At 43.9% G+C, this 25065-nt stretch overlaps 1 protein-coding gene across 5 annotated transcripts in view; it reads left to right on the top strand.

The window, feature by feature from the left end:
• LOC309705671 (mitochondrial adenyl nucleotide antiporter SLC25A23-like) overlaps positions 1-24756 on the top strand; it is a 49484-nt gene extending 24728 nt beyond the window's left edge. For all 5 annotated transcript variants that reach the window (XM_082531592.1, XM_082531591.1, XM_082531593.1 and 2 more), the window contains 5 exons: positions 15005-15157; positions 15353-15466; positions 17913-18080; positions 22193-22343; positions 22470-24756. In XM_082531592.1, coding sequence (XP_082387718.1) covers positions 15005-15157; positions 15353-15466; positions 17913-18080; positions 22193-22343; positions 22470-22651 — 768 coding nt within the window. In that variant the 3' untranslated portion in view covers positions 22652-24756. The remainder of the gene's footprint in view (positions 1-15004; positions 15158-15352; positions 15467-17912; positions 18081-22192; positions 22344-22469) is intronic.
• Positions 24757-25065: the final 309 nt, after the last annotated feature.

The following is a 25065-nucleotide window of genomic DNA, read 5'->3' as shown; positions in this document are numbered from 1 at the left end:
TCAGACCAGGTGGATGAGTAAATGACGACATCATCCAAGTAGGCATCGCAGTTATTCACGCCCGCCAGTACTTTGGCCATAAGGCGCTGGAAAGTAGCGGGTGCATTACGCAACCCAAACGGCATAACCGTGTACTGGAGAAAATGATCTGGCGTGACAAAAGCAGATATTTCAGAGGCTCTGGGAGTTAAAGGTACTTGCCAGTAACCTTTTAACAGATCAAGTTTGGTTACAAAAGATGCCGATCCCACTCTATCAATACAATCCTCCATTCTAGGAAGAGGAAATGAATCAGGTTTGGTAACAGCGTTAACTTTCCTGTAATCATTACAAAACCGAGGAGTGTTGTCAGGTTTTGGTACTAGCACACACGGTGAACTCCATGCGCTGGCGCTCGGAAAGGCTAAACCGTGTTCTAAGAGGTAGTCAACTTCCTTCTGCATTATCGCTCTTTTCACTGGGTTCACTCGATAAGCATGCTGCTTAATCGGTTTATGTCCTTCCACGTCAATGTCGTGGCACAGGACCGCAGTTTGACGAGGATGGTCAGAAAAGAGTGATAAATTATCCTCTATCAGATCAGTGATGTCAGCCCGAGTGGGCTCAGATAGGTGGGCTAAATATGTGTCTAAATCATTTAGGATCTCCGAATTTTTCAACCGGCCGCTACCCAGCGCTTCACTTTTCTGGAGCAGCCCGTCATCAGAGGGTTCATAAGGAGAAACAGCACTAGCGGCGCACACTGGAAACGGCGCACCCGAAGGACTCCTCGAGTGATACGATTTTAACATATTAATATGACAGACTCTAGACTTTCTCCGGCAGTCTGGGGTCTGAATCACATAATTGTTATCACTGAGTTTCTGTTCCACCACATATGGGCCAGCGAACTGAGCTACTAAACTGGACCCTACCACAGGCAGCAACACCAACACTTTCTCTCCCGGCTGAAAACTTCTATGAACAGCCTTTTTATCATAACGAGCTTTCACTTTTGCCTGTTTATGTGACAGATTTTCTCGAGCTAACTGACATGCAAGGTGAAGCTTTTCCCGAAGTCCGCTAACATAATCCAGAACATTATGCTGGGTTTCAGAAGTTTCTGACAACCACTTCTCCTTCAGAAGGCGGAGGGGACCGCGGACCACGTGTCCAAACACCAGATCCATCGGACTGAATCCCAAGGATTCCTGAGTGGTTTCTCTGACGGCAAACAACAATAACGGCAGACCCTCATCCCATTCTCTATCCGACTCTGCGCAGAACTTGCGCAGCATAGCTTTGAGGGTTTGATGGAATCTCTCCAGAGCACCTTGACTTTCTGGGTGGTATGGACTGGATTTTACATGTTTTATGTGCAACTCCTCCACAACCTGTGCAAACACTTTTGAAGTAAAATTCGTTCCTTGGTCTGTTTGAATAACCTTCGGAAGCCCGAAAGTAGAGAAAAACTTAAGTAGTGCCTTTATCACCGGTTTTGCTTTCAGCGTGCGTAGCGGAATTGCCTCCGGAAACCTTGTTGCTGAACACATTATTGTAAGTATGTATTGGTGTCCGGATTTAGTTTTTGGCAGGGGACCCACACAATCCAATATTACTTTTTCAAACGGCTCACCTATTACTGGAATAGGATGTAACGGAGCAGGTGGGATGGGTCTGTTAGGTTTCCCCGCCATCTGACATGTGCTACAGGTACGGCAATATGCCACCACATCAGCTTTCAACCCTGGCCAAAAGAAGTTGCGCAACACCCGATGATAAGTTTTGTTCACCCCAAGATGTCCAGCCATGCTGGCATCATGCGCTAAGCTAAGCACCTGCGTAGCACCAGGCAAACCACACCGGTCAGAGGACCACCTCCTCATAAGAACTCCATCTTGCACAAAATAAGAAGTGGGAGATTCACTTCCTGCACTCTTAGCTGCAGATAGAAAACAGGGAGCCAGTGATGAGTCATTCTGCTGAGCAGTTATCAATGCATCCCTATTCAATTTCTCATCCAGCTCTGGCATCAGTTTTGTCACATCATTTCCGCTTGCTATTCTGCCACTCTCACGGCTGGGAGATTTTCTTTCGTCTAGCGTCGCCATAAACGTGTCAGCAACATCCACAACATCATCAAATTTCCGCGATTGCGCACGAGTAATAGCACAAACAGGAAACACACTTGATAAAGGGGCGGCAACATCAGTGACAGAAGAAATAGGCGTTTCCACCACTTCAGGCGGTGGGAAAACTGTTCCCCCAGCCAAGTCATTTCCCAGAATAAATGAAACCCCTTTAATAGGCAACTGGGAACTCACAGCAACTTTAACATGCCCCGTTTTCACGGGCGAATGCAAATGTACTTTGTGTAGCGGCGCCCGAAGAACGCTCATCTTAATTCCCCAAACCAACACATCTGAATCACAAGCAGTTTTATCTGACAATGGCAGTACACTATCCAACATAAACGACTGATGCGCACCTGTGTCCCGAAGAATAGTAACAGGCACTTTATCCCTCTCTTCTCCCGTCACAGAAACAAAGCCTTTCGTGATAAATGGTTTAAAACGTGGCTCTATTTCCACATCCGCATGGTGCAAATCACGGGTGAGAGTGGAATGCGATTTAGGCAAAGGGACAACTTTGATGAGACCTACGCCCGCTGGATTTTTAGAGCCTTTGCGCTGCTCTTTCCTCCGGAGCGCAGGACAGACAGCGATCAGATGTCCGGGTTCGCGACAATAAAAACAGTCGCGATTAACACCATCCTCCTGTCTATCTTTCAGTCCTATCTTTGGGGACTTTATTTTCCTTTCCTGTCCCACCCTGATATTCTGTGAGACAGCGGCCGAAAATATAGTTTTGTGGGTGAGAGTAAACTCATCAGCCATCACTGCTGCTTTAGCAAGTGAGGTCACCTTTTGCTCATTCAGATAAATGACTACTTGGTCCGGCAAACATTTTTTGAATTCCTCTAACAAAAGAAGCTCTTTCAGCCCCTCGAGATCCTTTACTTTACTGGCCTGCAACCATCGTTCAAACAAGCGACTCTTTTCACGGGCAAACTCCACAAATGTCTGATTGGCGGTTTTTTCACACTTCCTAAATCTTTGACGGTAGGCTTCTGGGACGAGCTCATATGCCTGCAACACAGTCTTCTTCATGATGTCATAATCCAGGCTATCTTCAGTTGATAAACTGGTACACACCTCCTGGGCTTTGCCAACCAGTTTGCATTGCAACAGCAGCGGCCAAAATTCCTTCGGCCAGCTTAACGCGGCCGCTATATGCTCAAAAGCGTTAAAATAGGAATCCACTTCGGCCTCACGAAACGGGGGAACCAGTTTAACGTGCCTAGTGATGTCAAAACTTGTTGGGACAGCGGTGGACGTACTAGGATGACTAGAGGCAGATGTGGAGGGCTTTCGCTCCAGCTCCAAAGCTATGACACGGAGGTGCATTGCTTGTACCTCAAACTCTTTAGCACGGGTTTCCACCTCCCTTATACGGAGGGTCAAACGGAGATCTTCCGTAGACCGCCCCGCCAGGGGTTCCCCGGCCGTACCAGACCCAGCTGCTTCAATCTTTGCCCCAGCAGCATCAGAGTCCGCCTCGGCTGCATCAGAGTCCGCCTCAGCTGCATCAGAGTCCGCCTCGGCTGGTAGCACGTTAACAGGCCCTTTGGCATCCGGCCCCGGCTCAGCCTCCGGAGCCACCTTCACACCCCCGCCATCAGGCTGCTCTACAGCTGCCTTCGGGGCAGGAAGGATGCCTCGCTCCACCAGCTCTGCACACAAAGCGTCCCTAACCTCCGCTTTGCGGGCACCATAGGACACTTGAATATCATAACAACTAGCAATAATAAGCAAATCCGCCTTCCTGCACTTCACTATTTTATCCCATGAAGGCGAAGTAACAAAATCATCCAAAGAAAACTCCATAATTCCACACACCTACCACCCCCACACCCAAGAAAACCGCCAACAGATCAAACACACGCGAAAACCCACAGAAAAAGGCAGAGGACGAGCCCCCAATTCATGTTACGACCCGTCTAGGGCCAGGCCATAACATGAGCGAGGCACTCGCTTCCCCCCCAAGACCCAAGCAGTCACACGAAACCAATCCGTTAGATATGAGGTGATTTATTTACAATGTGAATAAAGAGAACCAAAACGGGAGTGTCAACACTTCAGGGTGAGCCAAGGCCAAAACAATAAACAAAACAAACCTACACAAATCCCGCACCCCTGACCTTACCAAAACAAAGTCAAAAATAAAGACAGAGTCTGACCTCCTTAACTAACTCAAAACAGGAGAAAACGGGTGATCAAAAGAAATGGCAGCTCACCCCTACCCACTCCACTTCCACAACTTTCAAGCGTATACTGCAGCCAGCGGCTACCACAGGACTACTGCTGGGTGATGAGGAGAAACGCGAGGGCCTCTCCCGCTGTAGCACTCCAGCCTCCTTTTAATGGGCGGGTCCTCCAGCTGGATCCAATCACGCCGGGGCAGTATATCCACGCACCAATCGGAACAGGGCCCTGGCACAGCTAAATTAACATAGAAAAAACACAACACCTGCACAAACAAACACATGGACATACAAGTTCGTAACAATATACTTTCTGAGGGACAACAGTGTGGACGGTTGGCGAATTCAGCTTACTTAGCCGAAGTAACGGCCCACCTGTCTCATCTGTCCCCTTCACAATGCGAAGATGTGCTTAATCTACTGCACTCCTACCCCTCTCTCTTTGGTGATGTGCCCTCGCGTACTAATGTTTGTGAACATGATATCGATGTTGGGGACGCAACCCCAATCAAACAGCACGCGTACCGCTGCCCTATGGGAAAGCGCGAGGTGATGAGGAAGGAGGTCAGTTATCTAGCGGAGAATGGTTTGGCGAAACCGAGTCACAGCCCTTGGATCTCTCCATGTTTACTTACGCCCAAGTCTGATGGCACCCCACGTTTCTGCACCGACTACCGTAGGGTAAATGCAGTGACTGTCGCCGATTCTTTTCCACTTCCTCGTATGGAGGACTGCATTGACAACATAGGTCCTGCCACATTTATTTCCAAACTGGACCTTCTTAAAGGATATTGGCAGGTGCCTTTGACCCCCAGAGCCTCTGACATTTCTGCATTTGTCACACCCGACCATTTCATGCAGTACACCGTGATGGCGTTTGGCATGAAAAACGCTCCGGCCACATTTCAGCGGTTGATGCAGCTGGTTGTAGGAGACGTGCCTCAATGTAATGTGTACTTGGATGATGTGGTGATATACACAGCCACGTGGGAAGAGCATGTGGCCATCCTACGATCAGTATTTCAGCGACTGGCTGACGCCTCGTTGACTCTAAATCTCGCTAAGTGCGAGTTCGCCAAAGCGACAGTCATGTACCTGGGGAAACAGGTGGGTTTCGGGCGGGTACGCCCAGTGGAGGCAAAAGTCGAGGCTATCCTCAGCTACCCGGCCCCAGCCACTAGGCGGGAGTTAAAACGGTTCCTGGGCATGACTGGATACTACCGCTGTTTTTGCAAGAACTTTGCGGTAGTTGTGGCCCCTTTGACAAGGCTATGTAGCCCCAAAGTCCCTTTTGAGTGGTCAGGGGAATGCCAGCACGCATTCGAGTCTGCAAAATCCCTCCTTTGCAGCGCCCCAGTTCTGGCTGCCCCTAACTTCTCTCAGCCTTTCAAGCTGGAAGTCGACGCCAGTACCACCGGAGCTGGTGCGGTGCTGTTACAAGACGACGCAGAGGGTGTGTGTCACCCAGTCTGCTACTACTCTGTAAAGTACAAGCGCCATCAGCTAAACTATTCCACCATAGAGAAAGATGCTCTAGCGATGCTGATGGCCTTGCAGCACTTCACTGTGTATGTGGGCTCTAGCTCCTTTCCGGTAACGATGTATACAGATCACAACCCCCTCACTTTCCTCCAGCGCATGTACAACCACAACCAACGACTAATGTGCTGGGCTTTGCTGGTGCAGGATTATGATCTGGTTATCCAGCACAAGAAAGGGACTGAAAATCTGGTGGCTGATGCACTCTCACGCAGTGCATAGTGATGAGTTTCTTCTGTGTTTTGTATAGTGTGGATTTAGGGTGGGGGGAATGTTACATCCTGGGAGGCTGTGGGAGTGTGTGGGCGTGGTGTTGTCTTCTCTCTCTCCTCCTCCTTCGTTCTGGCCCCTCCCCTTGTCTCTCTCTGCCCCTGCCCTCTCCTTTAGGTCACACCTGCTGCTCATCTGCTCTCGTTACAACCAATTACCCTCAGGGGTGATATAAGCTGGAGAAGAGCAGTGTGGAAGAGGAAGGAGAGGTTTCTGGTGGTTTTCCCTCTGTGCTGGTCAGAGTGGGCTACTGACTTAGGTGTGGAACAGCCTGCTGCGTGTGACCAGCCTTCTGGTGTGTGGCTCTGGTGTGTGAGTAGTGCTTAACTGAGCAGTGATTGCCCATGAGTGATGGCGGCCTTCATTAGTTTGTGTGGCCTGCCTGGATATTGTTTGTTAGCAGCGTTGCTGTCTCTTTCTGTTGAAGCCTTATTGTTGCTTTCTTTGTTGAGTGGTCATTACCACTTTGGGTTGACCTCCCTGATTTCTTATTAAAAAGCAGCGGTGCTGTCTCCTTTTGTTGTTGCCATTTGTAATTATTGAGGTGTTTGCCTGCAATAAAGATCTCTTTTATATTAAATACCTCTGCCTGGCGTTCTTTTCATTCCACCTGGATCTAACTGTTACTGTCCCCCACCCTCATCGCCTAGCATTTAAGAGGGGACGTAACAAACGTGGTTAGCCTACTCAACGTAAATTACACACGAACAACATTAAGCAACTCACGCAGAGAAGAACGGCTGCTGCTGCATCATCATCCTCATCATTTCTGCTACACTGGCAGGGCTAGGGGCCAGGACTCTCCTCTTCGTGTTTTTGGGGGATGTTGCATAACAGGCAACCCACCCGCAGTAGATGTGCACAGTGTGAGGTCTCGCAGCAAGCTATCAAATACGGTGCATTTCTGGGCTTTAAAAAAAACACGCTATGCGTCTCCAGGTGTTTCATCGGATTTGAGGTGTTACCTCCTTTGACAGTATCACAGTATCAGCTTAAAGCACTTGTTGCAGGCTGCTGAGTTTGCATATTTTGCTGTGAAGTACAGCCAGACTTTTGACCGCTTCGCCTTAGGCTTTTTAAATCTGTAGCTCTGCTCTAAAAGAACGTACGTACCTGGACCCGCCTACTATCCTCGGAAACGTAAAATGATTGGCTAGAAGTGTATCACAGCTCAGGAAAAAAAAGCACCGAAATAAAGCACCAAAATGTGCGCTGCTTTTCGGTCTGGTTACTACCGTTTATGTCAGAACCGGTGCCATCATGGCACCGGACACCGGTACCCATCCCTAGTTCCAAGTATGTTTTACTCCTGGGTGCGTTGCTCAGGCAAGCAAACAAACTGTCTCGCTCTCTGTGGCTATATGGCCACAGCCCAGAAGAATGTGTAGACAGTGGTATGTGTGCACAAACATAACAATTGGTCTCATTATTTATGTGAGCAGTTGTGTTCATAAACTGCCACCAGTAATTGGTTGAAATCCCATGCAGGTACTGGGTGTGGTTTACTATGTCCCAGTGCGCTCCTGTCAACCCACTCAGGGTCAACAGGCTCAAGAAGGTGCACAGCACATTCCTAGACATTCTAAATTGGGTTCTGGATCTGTCGGTTTCTTCACCAGGATTGAGACGAGAGGCCCTAGAGACTTTCTTCCCCCTTTGTACTCCGGTCTTTTCACCATTACCCAGACTCGACCAGGAAGCACCTTCTTGCAGTGCTCTTGATGTATCCAGGTGTATCTCTCAGCAATCTTCACTGCTGTGGGCGTCGTCAGCAGCACCTGATAGGGACCTTCCCACCGTGGACTGGACCAGCACTTCCTTTTTATGGCCTTTATCAGCACCCAGACTCTCCAGACTTCAGACTCTACTCCTGTGGAGAAACAGAATCATCTGGCAGATCATTTGTTCTCATGACTTCTTTACTTTTTAACATTTTAAGCATCAAATCTGCTAATGTGTTCTCCTCTTGTGACTGTTTGAGGCTGTGGACAGGTGTCTTTTATACAGATGATGAGTTCAAACAGGTGCCATTCATACAGGTAACGAGTGGGGGACAGAAAAGCTTCTTACAGAAGACGTTACAGGTCTGTGAGAGCCAGAGATTTTCCTTGTTTGAGGTGACCAAATACTTATTTTCCACCCTAATTTACGAATAAATTCTTTACAAATCCTACCATGTGAATTCATGGATTTTTTTTCACATTCTGTCTCTCACAGTTGAAGTGTACCTCTGGTGCAAATTACTGACCTCTGTCATCATTTTAAGTGGGGGAACTTGCACAATCGGTGGCTGACTAAATACTTTTTTGCCCCACTGTACATCTTAACTAATTCTATACAGCCTAACCATGTCCTGCCTTTCTCTTCCATTGTTTTCCTAAGTCTTAGCTTTACTGTCCCATTAGTTCTATCTACCAACCCTGCACTTTGTGGGTGATATGAACAATGGTGTTTTAGTGTTATCCCTAGATGCTGTGCCATTAACCCAATCAGTTCATTTACAAAGTGTGGGCCATTATCACTATAAATGGTCTCTGGAATCCCGTGTTCCGGGATGATATTCGTACATATTGCTTTGGCAACCGAAATAGCATCTGCTTTCCTAGTTGGGACAATTTCTACCCACTTTGAAAAAGGGCACACTATCACTAGACAGTACTTATAGTTATTACAGTTGGACAGCTCTATAAAGTCCATGTGAATAACTTGAAATGGGTGAATGGGTCTGGGGAATTTCCCTCTCTTAGGTCTCAAATTACCCTGAGAATTGTGCTTGCAACATTTAAAGCATTAAGTCCTAGAGTATGAAAATGTTGCTCTACTGCTGCCATCATCCCTCCTGTTGAGACATGGCATGGCCCATGGCTCAAAATCACAGCAGTCTTATAAATTCTCAGGCAGTATTATCACATAGATAATAAACATCATCTTGCAAGCTTGCACTTTTTGTGAACCACAACTGTTTTTCCTGCCGTATGTGGGCCTGCATGTCTGCCAATACATCTCGTGTAATAAGAATGTCTGCTGGTGCTGCACTGCTAAAATGTGAACACCATATGCTCCTAAAGCTGTCTCTTTTGCAATCTTATCTGCTAAGGCATTCCCTAATGTGACTGGATCTTTCCCTGGGGTATGTGCTGCACATTTACAAACAGCAATTCTACTGGGCATTAATACTGCGTCCAGCAGATTTTGCAGGAGTTTGGCGTGTTCTACAGGTTTCCCTGTCGAGGTTGTCATACCTCGTCTTGCCCACTGTGCTGCAAAGAAATGTAATGTAGCAAATGCATATTGGCTATCAGTGTATATTGTCACATTTTGTTTCTCTGCAGCTTTACACGCTTTCGTTAAAGTTGCTATCTCTGCTGCTTGAGCAGATATGAAACATGCTAACTGTCCTGCACAGATAGCTTTCTCACTATCTACTACAGCAAAACCTGTTTTAGCCTGTCCCTCTGCTGTTTTAAAGCTCAAACCATCAACAAACCAAACCTTTCCCTCACCAAGTGGCACATCTTTTATATCATCCCTTGGCTTACACTCCGTCTCCACGTGCTCTCTATACTCATGAGGAGTGCCCTCTTCCTTCGTTGGCAAAAGGGTTGACGGATTCAGAGTTGTGCACCGCTTTATGGTTATGTGTGGTTGTGAGAGTAACAGTGACATTAAAAACAAGTATCTTGCGGGTGACAGAAACGTCATTTTAGTCTGCAGTAGTAAAACGTCTACCTCGTGTGGAACTAGCAGTGTCAAAGGGTGAAATAAAACTATTTCCCGGAACATTGTACAGCCTGAGCCGCTGCACATACTGATCTCACACACGGAGGCAAAGCACAAGCAACTAGATCTAATCTTTTAGAATAGTAAGTTACTGCTGTTAGTTATTCCACTGTCACCTGGCATTCGTGCTCTTCACAGAACCACAAGTCCATCGCTGAACTTCTTCCTGCCCGTCGGATGGAGCTTGGCACGCTCCCTTCAACCTTAAGGTTCTCATGTTCCAATGCCGCGGACGATTTAAGGCAGAGCACGTCGTACACCTTAGTTCTCTTCCTCAACGTCGAAACTCTTTCACTTCATTTAAGATTTTGCTGTTCAAAATCTCCTCATGACAATCTTCTGGAAGCCCAGTAGCACAGGTCTCTGTGGGATGTCTGCTGTGCTGAAGATGATCTCTGATCCTCCTGAAGCCTGGCGTCTTGTGGACGATCCCCTCAGTCACTCCTTCTCGTCATGGCACCTCATGACACCTGCAAATCAAAAATTGACTCTCCTCTCGCCACACGGCTCTCGCCATGTATCAACTCCCACACAATGAGACATGTACAAGAATGTTGCACATTCTCCCTAAAAAAATATTCTCCAGGCTCCAGGGTCCCTCTTGGAGTAGCTCCACTCCAAACCTGTAACCCTGTGTCAAAACATTAGTCAGTGGTTAAATGTTAAGCTTATTTAAGTCCCAGGTCCACCCGGAGCCTGTATCCTAGAACAACTTCACATTTGCAACCAACTGTAGCTCATAAGTGTAATAAAGTATTCAGCATCATAGAGACAAGTACCGTTGCAGGGTTATTCTAAACTCATTAAACCCCTACCTTTTCCGTAATTTGCTCCAAATCATTGAACATCTCAACTTCATTCCACATTGTAATCAGTGGCTTTCCTTAAATTTGTCACTCACCATGAGCTCAATAGTGATCAGCCCCATGTAACTATTCTGTAACCACTGCACATCTGTTCAATTGTCACTTGTCTGTCTGTGTTGAATCCTTTACAAGCACTCTTAAAGGAAAGAGCATTAGCCAAACACACGGATCATCCTGGTGGTCAGGTGTCGGTCACCCAGTAAATCATACCAAACCTAATTGGCAGGCTCAACTTTGTAACAAAAGACAAATCATCAGCCAGTTTAATCTCAAACATTCATCCAATCAGCCACACCACACACAACATACAGCGTAACCCTGTTGTCTCATCACATAATAAGTTTCTTCTCATGTAACCAAATGTGCGCCATGTTAAAACTTCTTCACACATCAGAAACTCAACAATCAGCTCACTCAGCTCACTCATTCATGACCCCTCATCAGCATTCTGTTTTCCACCCCTATGATGCAATCATCTGTCCTCCTATAATATTAGACACTAGACTATGTATCACTTTCATCTTACTAGTGACCAGGGCCGTGCAGAGAGGTTTAAAGGGGCGGGTGCTCAAAGCTAAAATGGGGCACATTGAACCAGGCTGAATAACAACAACACACATTCATCAAGAATCTAATATGGGCAACAAGGCAAAGCAAACGTAGCCGATGCTTTACCTGATGGGTACAATGTTGCTGTTGAGGGGTTGCTGCTCCTGCTGCTGATAGTGCTGGAGGGCAGGGCTGTGTTGATCTGAGACTGTAGACATTAAAAAGTCCATAGGAGAGATGGTAGCTGATTAAACAAGTGTCATGAGATAATAACAAAATGCAAAGATTGGTGACAGCGCTTGGAACCATAAGGCAACAAAAAACTGAGAAATAATTTAGGCTCTGCCTGTGAATCACTCTTTGCTTCTCTTCTTCCTTCCATCCCATCATTTCATATATCACTCTCCACTTGCTGTCTATCTGAGAACAAGGCACAACTTGCTATTGCAATAAACTATAATCTAATTATCCACACCTAACAACTCTTGCACTTAATCTAAATGATGACAGAAAAATGTTATAGCACTGCCTTTAGTAGCCTCCCACAGCTCCTACTGTTTCCTCCTCATGTCCTTACCAGCCATGTCTGGACAATGTTATATCATGAGTAATATTTTTTTTTAAAAATCCATCTAAATAAAACACACACATGCACGCACACACAGTGACATTTTAGACCTTCTTCAGAATACTGTATATACTATGGGCATCATGGTGCTGATCCAGAATCCTTACATTATTATTTATTACTAGAGCTACAATAATAAAGCAAAGAGGAGGGGGAAGTAATAAATATGAAATAATGTCATTATGAAGATTCCATTTGTTTCACTATCCACTCTGTGCAGGGCAAAGCTTATTACATTTTTAAACTGCAGAGATACAATAATTTTACTGCTGTAAAATCCAAATTTTGTCTTATTTAAAATATAAATCTAATATAATCTGCTTCTTAATGTATGTTCTTTAAAATACAGCGTGTGTTTTTAATATATTATAATTATAATAATGCATAATTATGTGGAAGTGCATATTAGATCGTTTTTTAGTGAAATATAATCCCTCCAGAAAGGCCGGAAAAGCCCGGAAACTTACTTTAAAACTAAATATGTTCTAAATACTTTAAAACTAAATATGTTCTAAATACTTTAAAACTAAATATGTTTCTAAATACTTTAAAACTAAATAGGTTCCCTAAAACGGTGACAGAGCTACAAACCCATGACAGCCTTACACCGGTAGCCAGCAGCTATGACCAGCACTACTTGTGCAGTTAATAAAAGGACAGGTAATGTTTGTCGCGCTGTTGCACACACAGCACACTGGTTTGTTTCAGTTCGTCAGTTGCAACAAGACAGCCTACCAACGTGTACATAATAAGCTAATACTCCTGGGTGCTACACAATACAGTGTGCGCTGTACACCTACTTACTAGTTTTGTCGCATCAGTCTGTGTCTCTGAGTTAACTTGTGTTTCTCCTACAGCTCCGGACCGCAACAAATGCGCGTGCTCTTTGTGAACTCGTTCCCGGCTCGTAACCAGCGCGTTCTGCCGACAAGGGCGATCATTGGTTAATAGTGATCATGTGACTGATGCAAGCAAGATTGTATTTAGCAAAACTGTGATTAATAGTTAAATATTATTGTTGAGGGGCACAGACAGGATTCCGCACTCACACACACATTAAAAAATAATAAAAAATTTTTTTTAAAAAGTTGCCTCAACAAAAGGGCACTTTTGGCACCCATCAGGAAAGGGGCGGGTGCTCAAGCCCCTCTAGCCCCCCCCTCTAGCCCCCCCCTCTGCACGTGCCTGCTAGTGACTTGGACAAGATGACAAACAGAATCTCATGCTTAGATGCTGTCTGGTCTTCATGAGTGTCATTGTATGTGTATATGCATGTAGGGTTAGTATGGTTAAGACATTTTCTGTTTGTGTGGGTTTTTATGTACCTCTCTCATCAAGTTTTCATTATTCTCATCACCGCATAAACAACATACATCTCTCTGTTTTTGAACTCTCCTTTCTTAAAAACAGAAAGTGGGATTGCAGTTGTTTCAGGCTGAGAAACACCAAACACTCCCCAGTTCGAGACCACTTCACTCACATACTTTCACACCTCTCTGTGGCTCACACACACCATGATGTCAAACACAATCACGTGCCTTTCGCCAAAACAAAAAACGTGATACTGATGTTACAAAGGTCTCACACACATGAATCAGGATGCAGAAAAGCTGTTGCCCATCTGAGGTGTGAGGAAGAAACTGAACTCACGGATAGCTGCATGCTCGAGTTATCATAGCTCTGTTTCCCTCCCTCTAATGCGTTCTCAACCGGCTTCTGCTCTGAAAATGTGTACCTTGCTCATCAGCTTAAAAGTGACTGCATACAAAACAACAATCAGACTCACTCAAACAGACCACGTCTGGCCCGCACACACAAAATAGACACCAACAAGAGCTCTGACAAGTGCTGGTTTCTCCAGCACTCAACGCCCTCAGCGGCGGAGAAAAACCTTCCTTTCGATGGGAAACCTGCTTAACCCTCCTTAAAAAAAAAAAAAAAAAAAAGACACTAGTGCCATCCAACCCGAGGAGAGTTCAGACACAAACTCTCCAGCCTGGCGATAAAGTTAAGCACCAGGGCTTTCATCAGGCATCCCAGATGCTGGCTGCTAGCAGACTTCGGCAGCGTCATCTCCCTCCTCCTCGGTGGACGCAATGTGTTGGGATCTGGCTCAAAGGACCAAATAAATGTTGAGTCTGCGCTTCCACAGATCCCGCTAGTTTAGAGACTTATTCCTCATGAAGAACAAAAACAAGCCAGAACATCTTCAACCGGTCTTTTACTCTCTAGCAAGGGAAGGCTGATCGGAACCAGGCTGTGGAGCTTAACGCTCCTCACCTGTCACCAGCCCAACTCCTTCAAAGAGCAGCCCTCCTCGTAGTGTGTGTGTGTGCATGCATGTGAGAATGTGTGTGTGTGTATGCGTGTTCTCCTGCTCCCCAAAAGGATCATAAAAGCAGGAAGCTTACAACACAAGAAACAGATCTTTCAGATAGGATGTATCTACAATAAAACCTCCCTCAGCACCAGTGGCTGGAGAGGTGGTCAGAGACAAAGGAATGTCTTTGATCACACAGTTTGAAACAATGTAGAGATGGTAAGCATAAAAATGACAACATTTAACAATTCACTTTAACATACACCATCACCACTTTTCACCGCTAATGACATAATTGTCATCCACAGTGTAGAGTGTTTTCAGCAAACAGCAGAGAGGTACTGCTTAAAAATGTCTGGTGAACATAGTTCATATCATAAGTAAAATTTACTCAGGGCCAGATGAAGACCAGAAACAGAGCTAAAAGACATTTATCACATGGGATTAAATACAGCTTCAGATGAATGCTCCTTTTTTTACTTCAGATACTTTGTAGCCAAAGTCTGTATAAAGACCAAAAACAAGTGCTGACTGTGATCCAAACAAAAAAGAATCTTTGGTGTGCAACATTTACATCTATATGGCCTTAATAAGGAAGATATTTACCTTTGTATTCTGCTTATATACCCAACTAGGGTTGGATAAGCACGCTAACATATTTGGTTGGTGGCCAACAGCGTATTTTTAAAACATAGTACAGATTGTAAAAAAAGAAAAATCAGCTTTACTGTCATAATTTGAATTTTTAGGTACATGGCTCCACAGCTCGAGAGATTAATCTGTGGTTTGGCCTGAGGGGGATGATCCAGGAGGGAGGTGTGCTTTCACTCTGGAGGGGAAATGGTATCAACGTCCTGAAAATTGCCCCTGAATCCGCCATTAAGTTTATGGCCTACGAACAGGTCAGTGGACAAACAGTGAGAAAGTGGAACTATGTCTTCTGTTCTCTTAAGTGTTTACTTAACTCGTGGTAGAAAAAGTAGTAACTGTATATTAGTTTACAGTGGGGAAAAAACAATAGTCCACTCTGTGTCCTTCTGAAATCTTTTATTGCTTGTGGTTTCCCCTCCTCCTGCTCCTCACTCTTCCTACTCCAGATCAAGTGGCTGATCCGAGGTAATAAAGAGGGGGGCAGTTTAAGGGTACAAGAGAGGTTCATTGCTGGGTCGCTTGCAGGAGCTACTGCCCAAACTATCATCTATCCCATGGAGGTGAGTTTAAAATTTGTGTCAGTCATTTCCTCTTGAAGATATGTTTCTTTTAGATAGATAGATAGATAGATAGATAGATAGATAGATAGATAGATAGATAGATAGATAGATAGATAGATAGATAGATAGATAGATAGATAGATAGATAGATGGATGTTCAATGTTCCAAACATGAGCTCAGTAATGAGTAGCTCCACTATTATTGTTGATCACTTCAAAAATTCCTTGAGGCATGCTTGATGGAAGCTTTTCCATGAGGTGAGTGGGAACATTTCTTCAAGTGGTAAAGACGGCCATCTGAAAGGAATCTACTGTCTGGATCTGTTGTCCATTTTTGTAAACTTCCCTTGCCATCCATCCCCAAAGGTTCTCAGTTGGATTTAGATCAGGGGAACACGCAGGATGGTCCAAAAGAGTGATGTTATTCTTCTGGAAGAAGTCCCTTGTCCTGCGGGCATTGTGTACTGTAGCATTGTAGCACCCCAGACCATTATGGCACCCCCTCCACTGTGGAGCGTGGAGAACATCTCAGGTGGGATCTGCTTGTTAAGCCAGTAACATTGGAAACCATCAGGACCATCAAGGTCACATTTTTTCTCATCACAGAATAAAACCTTCTTCCCCCACCCCACCCGACACACAGTCACACACACCAAACATATTAAAGATTGTAACTTAACATATTTTATTGTGAAAACTGTTGTTGAATGTTAAATTGAGAATAGCAGACAAATCAACAATACAGCTCTTCCAGTAATGGCTAATTAATATTGTACTGAACACAGCCCAAAAGATTGAGTAAACCACATCAGTGTCTACTGTCTGTTTACTATCATAGCCAAGTGGCTAACAAAGGCAACCAGAAGTTTTCCCAATACCTACTAATGAATGTTATCTTGTTTCAGGATACATAATACCTGCCTTTATCCAAAGACACATCTGCTTACCCGTGTCTTTTGTTCGTTTCTCCTCTTTTCTTTTTTTTTCTAAACTGAGGACCTGATGGCTCTGACCTTTTCTTGTCAATCTTCCATCAGTAATTTTGCACTCCAGTATCAACAACCAAACCCCACAACATACACTAATAGACACCTTATGCACAGATTCAGGTTCTATAGGTTGTTTTTTGTTTTTTTTGGATTCCACACAACCCAGGAAAAATAATTCATACATAGTGGGCTTGGATTGACAATATTACGAATGATTATTATTATTATTTTTCAAAATATTTATTTATTTTTATTTTGTGAGCTTATTATTAGATGCTGCTCCAGCCAGCCAGAGAATCACTTGCTGTCCTACCCCTCGCCTCCATTTACGAGGTGCCCTTACTCCTTGCAAATGGGCAATAGAAAACCATTCGGTGCCTATGCAATCCCCAAAATTTGCTGGCATGATGTCGGGGCAGCGTGAGTGCAAGCAACTTTTTTTTCCCCCCAATGCCATGATGCAACCCCCACCACAATGCTGCCCTGGGCAGCTGCCCATGTTGCCCATATCTAAAACCGCCTCTGGTCCCATGTTTGGTGCTCTGTTGCAAAGTCCAAAGGGTCAGTTCTGTGGGTATTTAAGGAGGCCTTTGAAGATGTTTTTTGTTTTTGAAGCCCTTCAGTCTCAGATCAACATTAATGTTTCCTTTGAGCTTCAGTTTAGTCACAGGAGAGTTTCACACGATCCTCTGGCCCTGTCTTAGGGATAGGCATGAAGCCTCTTTCAGGGTCAATTAAAGGTTGTAGTCCATCCAAATTTGACAGTTTAGGGCATTACATGAATTTGGAGTAATGGTGCTGCAGGGGCACATGTGTGGGCTTACTCAGTTTATTTCCATTTTTAATATACCAAAAATCGTTCAAACTTTTTCTTTAATCTGTTCTCCCAAATTCTTAAACATCTTAACATCAAGCTTAACAGGGCTTCAGTCTATCATGCTCAAAGTCAGGGGAGCTTCGGGGTGTTTCCATCAAACACGGAACTCCCACTTAATGCAATCAAATGGGGGAGACTGCGAGGAGGGTTTGCCATGGTTGATCCTGGCTAATGGAGAGAGCACACATTTAGCCCTTATAAATTATTGTTTGGACATAAGTAGTTAAGAGGAGTCAAACCCTCTTAAAGGTGGTAGTGGTGGCTAGCTCTGTATTTTGTTTGCAGCTGGAGAGGCATGGCATAGGAAATCTGGCTTCTGCTCAGAGTAAAAAGAAAAATGTTTGGTAAAAGACGTTTCACCTCTTATTTAAGAGGCTTCTTTAGTTAAACTGAAGAAATGCTACCGTAAAGTACAACTGTATCAGTGGAAGAATTAGAAAATAGGTGCTTAAAGAAACCATAGACCAGTTCTACCTTCTTTGACTCATTGAAGAAGAACCTCTTGCTACTGTTTCTACTTACTCCTGTGTTAATTTTGGATTTGTATGCGTTTTTTTCTTCTATTCCCTATGCTGGATAGGTGCTGAAAACTCGCCTTACATTAAGGAAGACCGGACAGTACTCAGGTATGGCTGACTGTGCCAGACAGATTCTGAAGACTGAGGGTATCCGAGCATTCTACAGAGGATACCTGCCCAATACAATGGGCATCATTCCATATGCTGGCATTGACTTGGCTGTGTATGAGGTATGTACTCCAGGCTTTTTTTTTAACAACATGGCGGCGCGTGCACACGCAGCGGCTTCTCTCTCTCCCAAACAAACTACTTTTTCGTGTTTTTCGTCCTGTAAGTTGCAGTGTTTTTGTAAGTCTTTGTCGCGTCTATCTGTGTGCAAGCGAGGATATGCCCGAACACTTCTTCTCGACATCGGCAGAAACAAACTTTTTAAGTTAAACTCTGTGGACATCGAGAAGCTGAAAGATCTGGGTCTGCTCCGAAGGCCTACTCAATCACCGACCCCCACTCCTGCACTTCGCCCACAATGGATGCGCCTCAAGCGGTGTGAGAGGAAGCAGAAGAGGGGTAAGCGCGGTGGCATCCGAGCTAGGCTAGCGGCTAGCCCACACAAACCCGCCATCCCCTCTATCGTTCTGGCCAACGTACGCTCGCTAGAAAATAAACTGGACGACATCCGACTGCTACGTTCATCTCAAAGGAACGTAAAGGACTGCTGTGCTTTTGTGTTCACGGAAACATGGCTTAGCGACAGTGTCCCGGACCGCGCCATTCAGCTCGACCAGCTAACATGCTACCGTGCTGACAGAGTCATCGTCGCGGGAGGTAAGACCCGCGGGGGAGGACTTTGTGTTTACATCAATGATGCCTGGTGTCGCGATGCTGCTGCGGTCTGCAAACACTGCTCACCAGTGCTGGAGTTTATGGTTATTAAGTGCCGGCCATTCTATCTACCGAGGGAATATACAGCCATACTACTGTGCGCTGTGTACATCCCTCCCTCCTCCAATGTCAACAACAGGAGTGAGGCACTGAATGAACTGTACCAGCACATCAGTGAGCAACAGACAGCCCATCCTGATGCTTTTCTCATCCTGGCTGGGGATTTCAATCATGCAGACTTAAAGTGCGTGTTTCCAAAAATACAACAACACATAGACTTTCCAACAAGGGGAAATAACACACTGGACTTTGTTTACACCACCCAGAGAGGAGCCTACAAAGCTTTTCCCCTCCCCCACCTCGGCGCCTCAGACCATATCACTGTCATGCTAATGCCTGCTTACAGACCACTCGTTAAAACCACCAAACCGGTTCGTAAGCGGATACAAGTGTGGCCAGAAGGGTCTTCAGAGGCTTTACAGGACTGCTTTAACACCACAGACTGGGACATGTTTAAGCAGGCTGCCACCTATAACAACACCACTGACCTCCAGGAGTACGCAGAGACTGTTACTGCCTACATCAACAAGTGTATTGAGGATGTAACAGTCACGAAAACCATAACTGTCCGGGCAAATTAAAAACCATGGATGACAGGAGAGGTCTACAGGCTGCTGAAAGCTCGGAATGTTGCCTTCAGAGATGGAGACGAGGCGAGCCTGAGGACAGCTAGGGCCAACCTTTCCCGTGGCATCAGAGAGGCTAAGAGACAGTACTCCAGGAAAATATCTCATCACTTCAAAGACAGCAGAGACTCACGGAGCCTGTGGCGGGGCATTCAGACCATCACAGATTACAAGCCCCCACCACAGACCTGTGATAGCACTATCCCCCTGCTGAACGAGCTGAATACTTTCTTTGCTCGCTTTGAAGTCCAAAACAACACCACTGCACAGAAGACCCCACACCCTCCTGGTGACCAGGTGATGACTCTGTCCCTGGACAGCGTGAGGAGATCCCTCAGCAGGATCAATGCACGAAAAGCTCCGGGTCCTGACAACATTCCTGGTCGTGTACTGAGAGACTGTGCAGTGGAACTCACTGATGTCTTCACAGACATCTTCAACATATCACTCATCCAGGCTGTCGTCCCCACATGTTTTAAAGCCACCACAATCATTCCGGTTCCAAAAAAGTCATCTCCCTCCTGCTTTAATGACTACCGTCCTGTTGCACTTACTCCCATCCTGATGAAGTGCTTCGAACGACTAGTCATGAAACACATCAAGACTGTCCTGCCCCCCTCCCTGGATCCCTTCCAGTTTGCGTATCGGCCCAACCGCTCAACCGATCAAAAACTGGTCCAGCTGGGGCTCAACTATGGGCAGAAATCTGTGCCATCAGAAACTGAATTTGAATAAGTTAAATTTGAATTTGAATTGCTCAGATTGAATCTGAATTGTAACTTGAATAAATGCTTTTGAAAACTGAATTTGAATTAGTCTAATTTGAAATTGAATTTATGGTTTGAAAATGATCATCACTAAATTGAAATTGAATTTTATATTTTGAAAATGAATTGATTTGCTTTGAAACTGCATTTTATCCTTTAAAAATTCAGCTCTCGAATACTTTCAGTTTCACTTCTCACCATTCAGTTTCAGTTCTACAATTCAATTTCAGTTCCAAAATTCAGTTTTTTGGAACTTACATCCGGTTCCGGTTCAAGCGCAGATTAATAGAACTACGTTTTACTAGCGGACCGAAAGTGTTACTGACGGGAATCTACAGCGTCTTGAGCTGAATTAAGACTTCAGAAGTCATTCGTCATGTCGAATGACCAGCAGATAAACTCTCAGGTTGGTAATAAATGTATTACATGTATAAGAACAAGCGTCATGTTAACAAATGATAGCCGTACGGTAACTTTTATGCTTATTGTAGCTGCTAGCTAAAAACGCTAATTTAGCGTAGTTTGCCCTGAATTCAGCTTTGACAACAAATATGATCGACTGTTTCTAGTAGAATTCCAAAGTTGTCATCTTGGACCCTCTCAGAGTACCCCCTCTGTATGCTTGCAGAGACCCCTACAGTAGGGAAACATGCAAAACGGTGTCCAAACCTTTGTATTTTAGCTTTATGTCTTACACAGCATCCCAACTCTTTAGCTAACTTAATAACTTTAGCTAAAGTGAATAGTTAGTCTAATTCATTAGTGCAGCATTACTGGATCACCTCTGTTTGAAGTGATATAATATGATATACAACTATCACTGAAACAGCAAACTTTGTAAATAAGCAAACAACACTTCTCATTCTCTAAACGTTTGGCCACAGCACTACTCTGCCTGGTTTACACTCAATGTCATTTACCCTTACCTGAATACTGTATATTGTATATTGTATAGCTTTCTTGTTAATTTGTATTGTATTTATTTAAATTTTTACTTTTTAATTATTTTATTTGCATTTTTTAATCACCCTCTTATATTTAAATGTTCATTGCTATTTCATCTAGGGTTTGAGAGTAACGAAATTTCTATTCTCTGTATGTCCTGTACATGTGGCAGAATTGACAAATAAAGTTGACTTTGACTTTGACTTTGACTACTGCTTTCTGTACACTCTCTGTGTATAAAGAGTTACTTCAGATCAGAAGCATTAGCATGTTTGTTCCTTTCATGGGCCAGCTGAGTCTCGCCATGTGTGGTTATGGCACCGCCTCTGGGCAGATTCCTCATCAGCTCACCGCACCTGTTCGTGATTTGAAGCAATCAGCCAGTGGTATTTAAAGCCAGCATTGTCAACTGTCCTTACCCGGTTCTTCTGCTAACCTCTGTTAGTACAGGCCACCTCAGTTGTCTATGTTTTGCTGTTTCCATGCATTGCTAACCTGTGTTCTCCTTCTGCTCCTAATATTTTCCATTTGATCTCTCATACTCACCACTTGCATTTGGATTCCACACCTGAACACTGTACTCCCACGCACGCATAATGTAGATATAACAGGTGGTCATTTGAGTTATTGTTGTCTTCTGATCTACTCATTCTTGTTTGACTTCTGGCAGACAGATTGTATTTTTGCCCAGAGAAGTAACACTTACTCACTTAACTTCTCTGTAAACCCTAGAGATTTTTGTGCAGAAAACTCCCAGTAGATTCTAAAGAAACCTACCCCATACCATCTTGCACTAACAACCATGCCACATTCAGTACTTAATTCCCCATTCTGCCCCATCCTGAATTTCAACAGGTCATCTTGACCATGTGTTCCTGACATATTTGGCTGATTACATATTTGCATTATTGAGCAGCTAAACAGACTATCTAACAAAGTGGTTGTCAGTGTATGCGTTTCAGTTCATTTCTTTCCCCTTCCTTTTTCTCTTCCTCTTTCTTTTAACTTTTAACTGCTCTCCTCTATTAGTGTCTTAACATTTTTCACTGCTCATGCTTTAAGACCCTGAGGAATGCCTGGCTCCAGAGGTACTGTGTCAACTCAGCAGACCCAGGAGTTTTGGTCCTGCTGGGCTGTGGTACTGTCTCCAGCACCTGTGGCCAGCTAGCGTCATATCCCCTCGCTCTCATCCGGACTCGCATGCAGGCACAGGGTGCGATATGATGTAAATGATAGATTGTAGGCAGTTGTAGGCCTACAAAACATTGGAACAATTTAGCAATAAGTCTGTCCATATATTACTCTCTGTAGCTTACATTGTTCTCATTTTTACTTTCAGCCATTACTGAGGGTAAACCCAAGCTGACCATGGTGGGTCAGTTCAAATACATCATATCTCATGAAGGTGTGCCAGGTCTGTACCGAGGCATCACGCCCAACTTCCTCAAAGTTATTCCTGCTGTCAGCATCTCCTATGTGGTCTACGAGCACATGAAGAAGGTCCTTGGAGTGGTTTACTAGACTGATGCGACAAACACAACTGTGGAGGCAGAAACACATTTGTTAGAAGAAGCAGAAGTGGAGAATTAAGCTTCTCGGGCCTCTGAAGAGAGAAGATGAAGGATCAGTGCACCGATGCCATAAAACATTTGTGGACACCATCAACTTCCAACCTTTTTAAAGTGCAGGTACTAGGTCAGCAGGATAAATTTATTGATCTAGGAGAGGAGAATGAGGCTAATGATGCCCACTCTAACAGTATTATGTTATGCTTGAGGAATCATCAAAAAGTTCTTAGGAATGAAAATTCTTACCCTATTCTTTTCACCCTTATCCAGATGGACTCACTTGCGGCTGCTATTTTTTGTGTTTTCCTTCTCCATCCAGTGTCTCAGCACATTCCAGTAGAACTCCACGTTTACATTGTCATAAATTTATAGTGCACAGTACATGTCACAAAAAAGGACAAGGATTCTCCTGATCTTGTTTCTCACTTTTTTCCATGGCCCTTTTTCCAGAATGTTTGGATAACGTCTCACACAAGCAAGAGTTGAATCTCAGACTTTTTGTCCTGTAAGCAACATTTTGGGTTGGTTTAAAGGTATCAATATGTAGTATATCAATATCTGATAATGATTTAGGAAAGGTCACAAAAAATACTGCAAAATACATGAGATTCCAACAGCGGGTTATCAGATTCCAAAAAGGAGGACTTCTCAGAATTTTGTCGAAACAAACATGAGGTAAACAGCTGGGTTTGCTTGTTCAAGTTATAAAATAATATAGAAGCAGTGTGTGCATGTGAGCTGCAGCATGACTTAGCTGTGCATTGCTGTAAACCTTTGAAACCTTTAACTGTTTTGCTGCTAGCTGTTGCTGGAAACTACATTGAAATAAATGGAGAAGATGGATTTCTTGCATGTAGTGAAAATGTGGATGTGAACACAAAACTTGGTTTGATATGAAGAGTTTATGCTCCATTTTTTTTCAACAGTGTTCCTTCCTGCAAGTTTCCAAAAGGAACAGGATGAGAAAAAAAAATCTTAGCTTAAACAAACCTAGCTGTAATCTTAAAAGGACTATAGGCCATCTCCTGACCTATGACAGACGGGATATGCTTCAAAATAGAAAACCTATGAAATGTCTGAACTTAGGAAATGTACCATTTTAAGAAAATATTAGCTTATTTTAAATTTAATATAAGCAACACATCTCAAAAGATTTGGGTGGGGGCAACGAAAGGCTAAAAATGTAAGTGGTACTAAAAAGTAATAGCTTGACAAACTAGCCACAGGTCTGCAACATGACTTTTTAAAAATATAAAATATAAATAATATAAAAAATAAAGCAATGTTGGGAAGAGGTTCACCAGTCTGCAAAAACACTATGACTACAAATTGATGATTTCATGGAAACCTTTTGTTGCAGGACATAAAATGACTTGAAATACAGTATCTTGTCATCTACAGTACATAATAACATCAGAAGAGTCTAGAAATCTCGAGAAATCTCTGTATACAAGGAACAAGACCAAAAATCTATATTGAATGCTTGTGATATTCAGGCCTATAAAAACCAAACAAAAACTGATTCTGTAATGGAAAACTGATAGGGGTTCGGGAGTGCTTTCAGAAATGATTGTCTGTGAAGACCGTCTGTTGTGCAGATTAAAATGTTGTCATATAAAGAAGCCCCCATATATGAGCATCATCTTCTGGACCAAATTCATTTAAAATGGACTAAATAGACTGACAAACCAGAAAACCATTCTGTAGTCAGACAAATCAAAATCTGAAATTCTTTTTGAAAAACATGGAGAATGCATCCTCCAGACCAAAGAGGAGATGGATCATACAGATTGTTATCAGCACACATGTCAAAAGCATGCATGTCTGATAGCATGGAGGTATATTAGCACCTGTGGAATTGATAGGTTCCACATCTGGAAAGGCATCATCAATTGCAAAAGGTATATAAAGGCAGTGTTGGGGAGTAACGGAATACATGTACTGGCGTTACTTAATTAAAATACAAAATATGAGTAACTGTATTCCGTTACAGTTACAGTTTAAAAAGGTGATATTCAGAATACAGTTACTTTGTTGAAATAAATGGATTACACTGCAGTATTTTCCTGTTTCATATGTTCGCCTATGCTCTAACGCCGGTGGAAACCCAAACAAAACAGGCATTAAGAGGCTCTAATGCCTGTGTCTCAATCTTGCGGCCCATGTTACCTCTGCTTGCGGCCCGCATAATGACGTGAAGAAATAGTTTTTCTAATTATTGTTCAAAAAATGATTTAATATGAAGTCAATAGGCAGTGTTACAGGCATATCTCTAAAGAATGTAGCCTCATGGGCAGTGTAGCCCAGTTGTAAGTAAGCTATTAAGACTCGACTGTACACTGTGTTTGTGTTTTCCTCCAAAACAAT

This window comes from Aulonocara stuartgranti, assembly GCF_965226115.1.
Source record: "Aulonocara stuartgranti genome assembly, chromosome: 4".
Lineage (NCBI taxonomy): Eukaryota > Metazoa > Chordata > Actinopteri > Cichliformes > Cichlidae > Aulonocara > Aulonocara stuartgranti.
Note: the sequence above shows the minus strand (reverse complement) of the source record. Positions and strands in the feature narration are given on the sequence as shown.